The sequence below is a fragment of the Lepidochelys kempii genome, chromosome 1 (genome assembly GCF_965140265.1).
Source record: "Lepidochelys kempii isolate rLepKem1 chromosome 1, rLepKem1.hap2, whole genome shotgun sequence".
Lineage (NCBI taxonomy): Eukaryota > Metazoa > Chordata > Testudines > Cheloniidae > Lepidochelys > Lepidochelys kempii.
The window spans coordinates 49,664,586-49,678,883 of record NC_133256.1 but is presented as its reverse complement, the minus strand read 5'-3'; the positions used below and the strand labels follow the sequence as shown (position 1 = coordinate 49,678,883).

At 42.3% G+C, this 14,298-nt stretch overlaps 1 protein-coding gene across 6 annotated transcripts in view; it reads right to left on the bottom strand.

Annotated features, from left to right (window-relative positions):
- The window catches only part of NBEA (neurobeachin), an 848,387-nt gene that overhangs the window by 391,777 nt on the left and 442,312 nt on the right, over positions 1 to 14,298 (bottom strand). For all 6 annotated transcript variants that reach the window (XM_073341812.1, XM_073341823.1, XM_073341834.1 and 3 more), the window contains one exon: positions 1,344 to 1,408. In XM_073341812.1, the coding sequence (XP_073197913.1) occupies positions 1,344 to 1,408 (65 nt within the window). The remainder of the gene's footprint in view (positions 1 to 1,343; positions 1,409 to 14,298) is intronic.

Genomic DNA, 14,298 nt, shown 5'->3' with positions numbered 1-14,298 from the left:
ATCAGATGTTGTAAACAAAAAAAAAATTGGGTGAGTTTTCCAGCTAAAATGGTTAAGTTTAAAAATCATGGGAGACAAGCCAAGAAATTTGGACAAAACTATAGAAACCAAGTTTACTGTACAGTTTACTATCATTTAATATTTATACAACAATAGGCTTCAATAAATGATCCAGTCAGGATCATTTCCCCATTGTGATAGGTGCTCTACGAACACATACGAAGACATGATTCCTGCCCAGAAGAATTTAGTCACATGGGCCAGATTCTCAGATGACGTATATCAGTGTAGCTCCATTGCTTTCAAGGGAGCTGTGCTCATTTACACCAACTGAAAATCTAGCCCAAGTGTATAAACTTAGTTTCTAGATAGAGCTGTTTGCTGCATTATTTTTCAGTGTTTACTAATACAACTGAACCGCATATGAATATATCATACAATTAGACAAAAAATTATGCTCCTTCAATAAAGATAACATTTCAACAACGGAAGATTTGATGTTTCTGTATTGTTAATGTCATACTACCAGTAAAAATGAAACTATAAAACAAACCGCAAAAAAAATCTTCAACAAGTGTATTATTATGAAGATTTTTGTTCAGCACCACATATATCATCATCAAAGACATCTAGGTTTAAAAGGCTTCTACTCCTGGGTCAATAGAAGCTATATAGGCAATGGAGGTGATGACTACATCTGCCTTGGAATATCTTCTGCCAGCTAAGCCAGAGAGTGTACCATTATTGCTCAGCTGGCTGGATAGAGAGTATTGAAAAATGATGGCACAGGACAAAAGATAAAAGCAGACACAGACCAAAGTAACATTAAGATTACTCTAGTGTTAATAAATTATCTTAACTGCTTGTAAAACTAGGTAGCTCACATAAATTTGATGTTCAATCTGTTTTATGTAGTACCTTAGATAGAACCAAGTAGTCTAGATAAAATAATTTCTAATCAACTGAGAGTATAAGGAAGTGCATCTGTACAATGAATACTGTGCTCCTAAAGCAGATGGAGTGGCAGATGGGTTTACAGATTGGGCTCCCTAGATCCTCTGTGTAAAACAACCTTGCTACTCAGTAGGATAATGGCTCAAATCTCAAATAAACCTCAAACCTTTACACAGCACACAGGGTGTTTTCAGTCAATTATTAAGAGTTTAACATTTTATACCTTACTAAATTAAATATTTGCTTTGCACAGTATTTGTGCAGTAAATTTCTTTTAATTAAAATGGCCTTTTCTTGAGTCTTTCTGGAGCAGATGGTGAGAAAGTAGTATCACCCAATGGAATGAAATGCAAAATGACTACTTGTCCAAAAGCTTTAAAATTAATTACCTTCCTTCATTGATGAGCTCAATAAACGCCAGTCCTGCGTTCTTCTGAATAGAATTCTGCCATTCCTAAAGGGAAAAGAATACCATGTTTAAAAAGCAGCAAGGAATTTTAACAGGAAGCCTGAATTTGACCTTGATGAGTGTCTGAGGATTATCTGATCAACATTTTGCATGGGATTGTCTGCCCACCATATGCTTTGTCTTTTAAAATACACCTTCGTACTTCTGTAACATAATAACTGAAATTCTATCAGTGGTAGATGAGCAGCCAATATAACAATTAACTGAAAAGTATGAAAAATAACTATTAAAGATGACTTAGATTACCATTAACAAATCAAATTCTATTAAGATGAAAAAAATATTTCAAATATTCTCCTCAGTTTCAACCCGCCAGTGCCACTTTAGAAATTGAATGTAGTTACTGTCCATTCCCAATATGCTCTAAATATTCAGGAGTAGCCATTTTCCATGTATTTGGAGGGAAGCAAAGAGGTGGGAACAATTGGGATGCTTTGAAGAAGCCAGACCTAAGTGGCCCTCCTGCTCTCATCTGATAGGAAACCATTATTATAACTGGTCTAACCTCCCACTTTGCCTTGCATCCCTGACTGCTTGATCCAATCTCTTCTCTCAAGGGGGAAGAAGCAGTACAAGACTTCCTGGCAGGAAGTTCACAGTACTTCTGTTCATTTGCTTATAGAAGTGCGGTATGTGAGTAGAGTTAGGCTGGCTGCATTAGGTTAAGAGGTGTCAGTAACAGAGAATTGTACTTAAAAATAGTGTGTTGTTATTGCTTCCATTTAGCTGAAACTTTAATTTTTGAATTGTACAGGTACTGTATTTCTCTATTGTCTTTGCATTTTTTACTTTTTTTTATTTGACTGTATTTCCACAGTGTTTCTTTTAAACCCTCCATTTTTATTCTCTTTTTTAAAAAAATAAGGGCCTGACATGTCACACTGCCCCTGTGTAGTGAATCATACCTGTGCAAAGTGGATGTAAAATGCTACCATTCTGATTTGGTAGCATTTTACACCTGCTTTGCACAGGTGGATATGACTGCACAAGGTGCAAAGAAGCACTGGAGAACCATCGCTACAGTTAAAATCAGTTTACTTGATATGGTCTTCCAAGTTAACCTTTGACAATATCTTGCTTTTTGATATTAAATGTGAAATGCTCAGGGACAATGTGTTAAATTTTGTGATAGTAGTAAAAGGTAACATTTTCAATAACAAGATTCAACAACTAAAATGTTTCTGATTATAAAGATTAGAGACCCTTAAAGTCTGTCCAATGTCTCAACAAACTCTAATAAGTGAATAAGTAAACTTTAGGAGATCTAAAAATCATCCTGCAATTCTCATTCCACTATAAGAGAGAGCTGAAATCTCAATTAATATTATCTTTATTGTAGTCCTCTCTTGTCTGTCTCCCCAGTAACTTAATTAGTCTGAATATTTTATTTCTTCCTTCATTTTTATTGCAACATTGAACCTTAATTGAATATTCAATTCTAAGATTTTAATAACCTAGTTAATTCCTCAAATACAGTACCTTAATCATAACTTCTTTTCAGAGAAACAATTCAATTATTTTGGTCCTTTTGTTTCTGTTCCTTGAATATGCCTGGAAAAATAAGTCTGAGGTCAACTCTATAGTTGTGACCTTCCTTTTCTTGAGGGCAGGTTCTCTGGGTTTTATAAAAACTGTCCAGGCTTCATGAAATCCATGTAGTTTAACCCTAGGATTATCCTTGATTTGAATTTCATATTGCAAGATTTCTTACTAATGGGGTGGTCACATCACATCTCTAAAATCATGACCTAAACCATCTTCAAAGTAAAGGCTCATAGGAAATTTCATTTTGATTACAGAAAGTGTTTCCTTAAGGCAGAAAGAATGGATCTGGAGAGGGAATGAAGCCTAAACAAACTTGCCAACACTGATCAGAGTGAGGATTAGGATCTAAACACTCCAACTCCCTCCCATTACTTCTATTACCATTACCTTTACCCTCCTTCATCCCCTCCCCACACACTCATTCCTACTGTTAGGGTAGACATCAGATAGAAAATATGGACCTGAGAAATTATTTTTCCAGGTTCTGCAGCTAACTGCTGATGAGCGAGAAGAAAAGACATGAGGTTACATGTGGGCTAGTCCTCCACATAAATTTTAAGCCAATTTTAGGACTCTTATCAAAGACGCCTCCTTGTACTTGCCTACTCTCATAATGAATGAGTTCCAGAATGACTGGCAACATGCTCCTGGAAGGCAACCAGCAAATTTGGGGACCTCTTGGGATATTAGGTAAATCACGGCAATGAAAGAGTGTTAGGAACTTTTGAAGCAAAATCTGTATGAATCTCATTTTCCAAGTGAGGCTTTTTATAGATGGCACAAAGATGCCATCATGGTGGGTACAGTCTGGGGAGACTAAGGCTTCAGCTGCCTTTTATCTCCTTGACCTGCAGAGAAACTTATGTTCACCTTTTTCTGTCTCCCTTTGAAGCACAGAAAGCCATTTGTCATGGAGTCTGCAATTATACTCTGCAAAAATTGACAAATTTAAATGATAGATTATTAACCCCAATATCCACTATGGAACGATTAGTGCATCTCCACAATTTCAAGATTTTATCTGGTTTACACGTCTGAAAAATTTATATTAACCTTTGTAAGTCAGGATTTTCTGAGGTGTAGCAGACTACACTTGTAAGGTGGAGGGTGAGAGCTAATAGACACGACTCCATGCATTCTGTCCTCCTGGAACCAGCTAGCTCTCTCCACTCTTCAGGATGTACCACATAACTGTTTCTTACCTACAAGGTCTTTGCAGGATATATCCAGTATAAGCCTTTGCCACTCTGGTATCTAAGACCATTCACAAATACAAATGTCCTGATAGGGCAGTCAGTGAGAAATATCTTGACAGATTATGAAGTGAGGGGATAGAAGGTACTATAGTTTTCTCTTTTATGACTGGTCTGGTAGGAGCACAGAGGATGCCCAGATCAGGATGTCATTGAGATAGGCATAGAGGTATATCACTTCCAGATAAAAACCGGCCCCTGGAACAACCAGGATCTTCATGAAGACCTAGGTATGAATGAGGCACCAAAGACAAGAGAGTGCTGATCACTGAGGGCAAATCAGAGAAATTGACAGTACCATGGGTGTGGGGATATACAGGCAGGTGTTCCACAGAACAATCTAGCAAAGGAAATTGGCCAGCATGAAGAAATGAATAAACTCTGAAACTTACATTAACAGAGGCAGATGGTCAGGATATGGAGGTCGAGGATGGGCCAGAAGACATTCCCACCATGAATAAGGATTTAATGGGAGTAAAGTCCCACTTCTCTTGCTTGCGGTTGGGAGACCAGGCAAATGGCTCTTGCCAGAGGATCCTGAATTTCAGAGTGCAAGGCACAGGCACTCGTGTAAGCCTGAGAGAGATAAAAGGCTCAAAGGGAAAAGAAGCTCTTTACTTCCTCTATAGATGGGAAGAGCTAGCTCTGTCAAGATTAAATACTCTCCCACAGTATTCTTGTCAGCAAGTTAAAGTAGTATGGGCTAGATGAATGCACTATAAGGTGGGTAGAAAGTTGGCTAGACTGTCGGGCTCAACGGGTAGTGATCAATGGCTCCATGTCTAGTTGGCAGCCGGTGTCAAGTGGAGTGCCCCAGGGGTCGGTCCTGGGGCCGGTTTTGTTCAATATCTTCATAAATGATCTGGAGGATGGTGTGGATTGCACTCTCAGCAAATTTGCGGATGATACTAAACTAGGAGGAGTGGTAGATACGCTGGAGGGCAGGGATAGGATACAGAGGGACCTAGACAAATTGGAGGATTGGGCCAAAAGAAATCTGATGAGGTTCAATAAGGAGAAGTGCAGGGTCCTGCACTTAGGACGGAAGAACAAAATGCACTGCTACAGACTAGGGACCGAATGGCTAGGCAGCAGTTCTGCGGAAAAGAACCTAGGGGTGACAGTGGACGAGAATCTGGATATGAGTCAGCAGTGTGCCCTTGTTGCCAAGAAGGCCAATGGCATTTTGGGATGTATAAGTAGGGGCATAGCGAGCAGATCGAGGGACGTGATCGTCCCCCTCTATTCGACATTGGTGAGGCCTCATCTGGAGTACAGTGTCCAGTTTTGGGCCCCACACTACAAGAAGGATGTGGATAAATTGGAGAGAGTCCAGCGAAGGGCAACAAAAATGATTAGGGGTCTGGAACACATGACTTATGAGGAGAGGCTGAGGGAACTGGGATTGTTTAGCCTGCAGAAGAGAAGAATGAGGGGGGATTTGATAGCTGCTTTCAACTACCTGAGAGGTGGTTCCAGAGAGGATGGATCTAGACTATTCTCAGTGGTAGAAGAGGACAGGACAAGGAGTAATGGTCTCAAGTTGCAGTGGGGGAGGTTTAGGTTGGATATTAGGAAAAACTTTTTCACTAGGAGGGTGGTGAAACACTGGAATGCGTTACCTAGGCAGGTGGTAGAATCTCCTTTCTTAGAAGTTTTTAAGGTCAGGCTTGAGAAAGCCCTGGCTGGGATGATTTAATTGGGGATTGGTCCTGCTTTGAGCAGGGGGTTGGACTAGATGACCTCCTGAGGTCCCTTCCAACCCTGATATTCTATGATTCTATGATTAATTTACATACTATAATTCAATCCAGTGCTGATCTGTACAGTGCACTATGCTTTATTGTTTTGGAGTTTGTGATCTTGTTTTGGAAGTATTAAATAGTGCATGTAAATATAGTTATGTATGGATGAGAGACTGTGAAAGATATAATCTGGGGAAAGCGTGTCATCCTGACAAAACAGGTTGTGAACATTGGGTAGTGAGCCCAAATTCAACTAACAAACCAGAAATTCTGCCACAGCGACCAAACATTCTGTACAGACTTTGCCTTGTTTTGGGTTTCCTATCCAAATATTCTGGACCCTATGCGGAGATGACTTTGTTGAATCAGAACTGTGCAGCAGCTGAGCTAGGTGCGCTGACTTTGATCTGTGACTGCCTGGTTCTGGTGCAGTGGGGCAAGACCTGTTAGTGAGGACACTGCTGGACTGCAGCAGACAGGTTAAGGGAAGCCTCTTCCTAGATGGATTCTAACTGGATTCATGACAGAGGTTTAGATGGGTGAGAACTAATTTGTGAACAACAGTTTTAGGCCTCATTAAGCTGGGGGCAATTAATAACTGGGACTTTGGAGTCGACCATTCCCTCCACAACACTGCTGGGATTTTGCTAACTTCATTGTATTATGTAAATAGGTATCTATTGTGCTTTTCCAAATAAAAAGTATATGTGGTTTCCTATTCCCAAGAATTCCTCAGTGTTGTCAAGTAGGGAATAAACACCTATAAAAGTCACCAGGGTATATATATTTTGAGATCCTAAACCCGAAGGGTGGATAAGATTTAAACAGTGGCTCATTTATTTATTTTAAATGTGAGACCAAGACATGATCTGAATCTGGCCCATACCCTCCTCTCCCTCTACTTACTTTCAAATGAGGTCCCAAAGCAAGTTCTTGCACTTCTCTTCTCTTCCAGCTCCTCCCCTAACTCTTTCTGGTGTCATAAACCAGCCTCTTGCTTTTATAGTTTGTCCTCCACCAATTTCAGGGCTGATCCAGAACCTGAAGACTGAACTACAACCATCTATCCCCCTCTGCTCTACTAACCCATCTTAACTGCCCTACTGAGCTGAGACTAGTCCAGCATTTTTCCCCTGGGCACATCACAGGATTTGAGCTCCGTCCTCTCAGGAAACATAGGTGAGAGAAATTGTCTCAAAGGGTTCCTACACTGGTTACCTCCCACATCCCCACTCCAAGTGTAATCTTTCTGTTTGGTGTCATTAGCAGTAATAAGGGCCAGGCTCAGATGATGTCTAACACTTCCATTTAAAATAAATAAAATTAGTCCCTACTTAAAGCTTTTGCAGACCCAACAGCTCTCTACTAAGGCAGTCTGGCTCTGGGGATGGCTTTACTTTTTTATTCGTGTCAGGCTTAATATTGCAGAGGGCCCCAGCTTCAGTCTCTGCCTGTTCTGGTCCACTGTAGCGTTTGTCCACTCGAACACACCCCTTCAAGGACCTTGATACCCTTATAAGGAAATCCCTGAGTTTGGATTTTGCACCCACCTTGGTGTTCCAGTTCCTCAGGAAAGAAGGACTTGTAACGGGAGAACCATTCCTAAGGGACCCCTTGGAAAACCAGGACCTGTAGCAGGTCAGGCTGTGATTGAAAGAGTTGTGCAGTAACAACTCAGGTTGTTTGTAGTAACTGGAGGTTGTCAAATAGTTTATGAGGAGCCGATACACCTTGCACTTCGGAGACAACAAAGATGCCAAGATCCATAGTCAAAGTTATATTTGTGACTTCCTAGAATATTCTACTTGTACAACTGAACCTTTAAAATGCCTTAAGGAGCACAAAGAGTAAAGGACAGGCACGCCTTTGTACAGACTATAGAGCAAATAAATAAATAATAAAAATTGATTGCTTATTTTGAAAGAACACTGCAGTCTAACAGATGTCACTATTAGGAGGATCATCCTTATATACAGCAGCCTAAATGTATAGATTCTTAATTACAAACCATTAGCTTCAACTATTTCCCCTTGTAGAATGCCAAACAAATTCCTCTCCCTTCCTTGATGTTTACATGCTTCAAATATTTCCAAATGGTTTTCATGTTACAGTCCTGTCCAAATTATACACATTTAAATTGAATCCTGCAAACACTTACGCATGTGTTTGATTTGAAGTCAACGGGATTACTCATGTGCTTAAAGTGAAACACGTCTAAATGTTTGCAGGACTGTCACATGCTGTAATTAATCACATGTTTAAGTGTTTAAAAGTCTGGAGTTACTTCATATAAGGGTTTATCTAGATCAGAAAGTTGCACCAATTTAATTCTGTTTTTAAATTGATATAGAATGCAAATACCTATGTGGGCACTCTAATTTTGCTTTAAGAGTGGCTTACCAGGGTTTATCCTAAACCTGTTTCTGAGGCCTGGTCTACACTACAAGTTTACGTCAAATTTAGCAGCGTTAAATTGAATTAACCCTACACCCGTCCACACAACGAAGCCATTTTTTTTGACATAAAGGGCTCTTCAAACCGATTTCTGTACTCCTCCCCAATGAGGAGATTAGCACTGAAATCAACATCGCCATTTCAAATTAGGGTTAGCATGGATGCAATTCGAAGGTATTGCCCTCCGGGAACTATCCCACAGTGTACCGTTGTGACCTCTCTGGACAGCACTCTGAACTCGGATGCACTGGCCAGGTGTACAGGAAAAGCCCCGGGAACTTTTAAATCTCATTTCCTGTTTGGCCAGGCGAGCTTATCAGCACAGGTGACCATGCAGTCCCAGATTCAAAAAAGAGCTCCAGCATGGACCTAACGGGAGGTACTGGATCTGATTGAAGTATGGGGAGAGGAATCCGTGCTATCAGAACTATGTTCCAAAAGACAAAATTCCAAAACATTTCAAAAAATCTCTGAGGCCATGAGGGACAGAGGCTACAGCAGGAACACAACACAGTGTCGCGTGAAACTTAAGTCGCTCAGACAAGCGTACCAGAAAACCAAAGAATCAAATGGATGCTCTGGGACAGAGCCCCAGACATGCCGCTTCTACGCTGAGCTGCATGCAATTCTTGGGGGGGGGGGGGGAGACACCGCCACTACCCCACCCCTGTCCATGGACTTCGATGATGGGGTACTCTCCGCCATGCCTGAGGATTTTGTGGATGGGGAAGATGAGGAGGAGGAGGATGAGCTTGAGGAGAGCACCCAGCACACCATTCTCCCCAACAACCAGGATCTTTTTATCACCCTGACTGAAATACCCTTCCAACCCAACCAAGCCAGAGAAAGGGCCTCTGGTGAGTGTACCTTTTTAAATAATACATGTTATAAAAGCAAGCGTTTTTTAATGATTAAGTAGCCCTGAGGACTTGGGATGCATTCGTGGCCAGTACAGCTACTGGAAAAGTCTGTTAACATGTCTGAGGATGGAGCGGAAATCCTCCAGGGACATGTCCATGAAGCTCTCCTGGAGGCATTCTAAAAGCCTTTGCAGAAGGTTTCTGGGGAGAGCAGCCTTATTCCGTCCTCCATGGTAGGACACTTTACCATGCCATGATAGTAGCAAGTAATCTGGTATGATTGCATAAAAAAGCCTGGCAGCATATAGCATCCCAGTGTTTGCTGGCATTCAAGCAACATCCATTCTTTATCTCTCTTCCCGGATACCAACCACGCGGTGGGGGGAAGGGTAAAGCAATCATCCCAGAGAATTGGATGCGGGGAGGAGGGGGGGCTAGTTTGGTTTCTGCTGCTGCACATTAACAGGAAAACCACAGCACTAAATGGCCAACTCAACGTGCTTTGCTTAGTATGGGAGAGGAAGGCACTGCTGTTATGAAGGTTGCAGAAGCTGAAAGACTATGGCTTACCATGGCCGCCTGCAAGCCGAATTCTGTTGTCCGGCACTGCGTGTGTGATCTCTAACACCAATGCCGCAGGCACTCAATATAAGATGCAAAATGCGACCTTGTACCAAAATCACATGTGCTATGTAATGTGAATAGTGTTGTTCACCGTGAAAGCGTATAGCCATTGTTCTGTTAAATGTATCTTTTAAAATACTTTACTCCCTTTTTTTCCTCCAGCAACTGCAAACGTTTCAAGCCTCCCTCCTCCGTCCCAAAGGCTATCTCAGATAAGGCGGTGAAAAAAACGCACGCACGATGAAATGTTCTCTGAGCTCATGCAGTCGTCTGGCACTGACAGAGCTCAGCAGAATGTGTGGAGGGACACAATAGCAGAGTACAGGAAAGTTGCCGATGAATGTGAGGAGAGGTGGCGACAGGAAGATCAGAGGAGGCATGAGGCAATGCTGGGGCTACTGCAGGATCAAACGGACATGCTCCGGTGTCTGGTGGAGGTTCATGAATGGCAGCAGGATCACAGACTGCCGCTGCAGCCCCTGTTTAACCGCCCTCTCTCCTCCCCAAGTTCCATAGCCTCCTCACCCAGAAGCCCAAGAACACAGCGGGGAGGGGGAGGGAGAGGGGAGACTCCGGGCATCCAACCACTCCCCCTCAGTGGATAGCCCAAACAACAGAAGGCTGTCATTCAAGAAGTTTTAAAGTGGCCTTTTCCTTCCCTCCTACCCTCCTCCCACACCCCACCCAGGCTACCTTGTGAGTTATCTTCCTATTTTTATAATCAATTAATAAAGAATACATGCTTTTAAATGATAGTGACTTTATTTCCTTGGCAAGCAAGCTGTGATCGAAGGGGGGAGGGCAGGTGGCTTACAGGGAATTTAAAAGCAACCAAGGGGGCGGGTTTTCATCAAGGAGAAACAAACAGAAGTGTCACACAGTACCCTGGCTGGTTTTCAAAGCTTCTCTGATGCGCAGCACGCCCTGCTGTACTCTTCTAATCGCCCTTGTGTCTGGCTGCACGTATTCAGCGGGCAGGCGATTTGCCTCAACCTCCCACCCCGCCATAAACATCTCCCCCTTATTCTCACAGAGATTGTGGAGCACACAGCAAGCAGCAATAACAATGGGAATATTGGTTTTGCTGAGGTCTGAGCGAGTCAGTAAACTGCACCAGCGACCCTTTAAATGTCCAAACGGCACACTCTACCACCATTCTGCACTTGCTTAGCCTATAGCTGAACAGCTCCTTACTACTGTCCAGGGTGCCTGTGTACGGCTTCATGAGCCAGGGCATTAAAGGATAGGCTGGGTCCCCAAGGATAACTATAGGCATTTCAACATCCCCAACAGTTATTTTCTGGTCTGGGAAGTAAATCGCTTCCTGCAGCCATTTAAACAGACCAGAGTCCCTACAAACGTGAGCATCATGAATCTTTCCCAGCCACCCCACGTTGATGTTGGTGAAACGTCTCTTGTGATCCACCAGTGCTTGCAGCACCATTGAAAAGTACCCCTTGTGGTTTATGTACTGGATGCCCTGGTGGTCTGGTCCCAAGATAGGGATATGGGTTCTGTCTATAGCCCCACCACAGTTAGGGAATCCCATTGCAGCAAAGCCATCTAGTCTGAGCTGCACATTTCTCAGAGTCGCTACCTTTGATAGCAGCAGGTCAATGATTGCATTGGCTACTTGCATCACAACAACTCCCACAGTAGATTTGCCCACTCCAAATTGATTCCTGACTGACCGGTAGCTGTCTGGCCACGCAAGCTTCCATAGGGCTATTGCCACTTGCTTCTCAACTGTGAAGGCTGCTCTCATCTTGGTAATCTTGCACTTCAGGGCAGTGGAAAGCAAGTCACAAAGTTCCATAAAAGTGCCCTTACGCATGTGAAAGTTTCGGAGCCACTGGGAATCATCCCAGACCTGCAACACTATGCGGTCCCACCACTCTGTGCTTGTTTCTCAGGCCCAGAATTGGCGTTCCATGGCATGCGCCTGCCCCAGTAACACCATAATCTCCAAATAGAAATCTGTGTTCATGTCCTCATCACCGCGCTGCCGTCGCCTCCTCGCCTAATTTTTCAGGTGCTGGTTCTGCATAAACTGCACGATAATGTGTGAGGTGTTTACAATGGTCATAACTGCTGTGGTGAGCTGAACGGGCTCCATGCTTGCCGTGCTATGGCGTCTGCTGGGGCAATCCAGGGAAAAGGGCGCGAAATGATTGTCTGCCATTGCCCTGACGGAGGGAGGGGCAACTGACAACATGGCTTACAGGGTTGGCTTACAGGGAATTAAAATCAACAGAGGGGGCGGCTTTGCATCAAGAAGAAACAGAATGGCCCCCTCAAGGATAGAACTCAAAACCCTGGGTTTAGCAGGCTGTTGATTTCACGGAGGGAGGGAGGAAGGGAGGAGAAAATGAACACAACACAAATCTGGTCTATTTCTTGCTTTGATCCACTTCATCTATCTTTATACATCTTGCTGGCAGCAGATGGTGCAGTACGACTACTGGCCATCGTCATCTCCTGGCTGCTCATTAGAAGATGGTGCAGTAGGACTGCCGGCAGGACTGAATCGCCATGAGACGAAACTTAAAAGGGAAATGACCCGGCTGAGTCACTCCCATGTTTGCCCAAGTCCCTGCCTGACCTCACTGAGGTCAAAAAGAGCTAAAAGAGCTCAGCTAAAAGAGCGCCCTGGAGAACAGTGATGATGACTACCAGTCACACTGCACTGTCTGCTGCCAAAGGCAATGAGCTGCTGCTGTGTAGCAACGCAGTACCGCATCTGCCAGCACCCAGGAGACATACGGTGATGGTGAGCTGAGCTGGCTCCATGCTTGCCGTGGTATGGCATCTGCACAGGTAACCCAGGAAAAAAGGTGCAAAACGATTGTCTGCCGTTGCTTTCACAGAGGGAGGGAGGGAAGGTGGGGCTTGACAATATGTACCCAGAACCACCCGCGACAATGTTTTTGCCCCATCAGGCATTGGGATTTCTACCCAGAATTCAAATGGGCGGCAGAGACTGCGGGAACTGTGGGATAGCTACCCATAGTGCAACGCTCCAAAAGTTGACAGTTGCCTCGGTACTGTGGATGCACTCCGTTGACCAAATGCCAACTGAATGCACTTAGAGCATTTGTGTGGGGATACACACAATCGAGTGTATAAAAAACACTTTCTACAAAACCAACTTTTATAAATTTGACCTAATTTCGTAGTGTAGACATGGCCTAATTGACTTAAGCTAAACCAAAAAATAAACCACTCAAACTGAAATAAGTGTGTCCACATCAGGATTTGCACCATTTAACTAAATCAGTTTAACTGAACCATAATAAAACCAATGCAACTTTTTTGAATAGCCAAAGCCCTACATCAGTCATTCTTCCTAAAGATTCTTTGTTGTTTTTATATACATTTCTTCCAACCTTCCTACATCTTTTAGTGTTAAAGTGACTACAAATAAACATAGTATTCTAAGTGAAATCTCACCATAGTGATAGAGAGTGCCTAGAAATTCTCCAATCCACTTTGTGTACATTGCCCAATATTATTTTGGACTTTTGATACCATAATAAACTGCAAAGCTCATATCTGCTTTACTGTACATTCACTCCAGTGTTTGCATCTACTATGTTTAATTTGTCCACTAATTCTGTAATTCTCTCTCTAACGCTATCAAAGTAATCTAGCACAATTTCATTTTTGTAAACCATTTACAGTTCCACAGCTTCTCAAATAAACTATTTTCAAAACCTATTTACACCTGAACTGCAAGATTGAAGTTTTGAAATGTTATCTCTATGAGAGTCTCATAAGACGTTTTATTTGTTAATTGTAAGTAAATCAATCATTTTTGTTCATTAAATGTGAAATTTCCCTCATAATTCTCCAGGTGGCGTCTCTTGGGAGATCTTGTATGCAATGTGTAATGTCTAAAATCCAAGTCTTTCCTTAAGAAAAGGAATCAGGAACAGATCTTTTCCTTGCAACACTACTCACTCTTAAAATGCGTCCTTTGCAGACCCTTGGGTTATGATCCTGATTAAACTTAAAGCATAGTGGGGAAAATCCCTTTTAGTTAATCAGAAGAATAAATGAAACATAACTTCAAAACTGCCAAGCATTGAAGTTTGTTAGCTATTAAGAATTTCAATTTGTTACTTTATACTTTTAAAGCAGGTGAACTAGTAATGTATTTTAAATAAAAAATGTCTTAGTATTTAAGAAAATAAACCTCTCTTGTTGACAGATAAGGTACAGAAAAATGTAAGTGATATCTGATAAGGCTTTATTATAAAAACTTGAAGAATCCTATGGGATAAAATCACTCAATTTATGCAGAAGCTGTACCTCTGAAGAAGGGAAACTTTAAAAGAAATCTGGAAATAATTAGAAGCTATTGTAGTATTGCAAAAAGATTGGAAAAAATATTG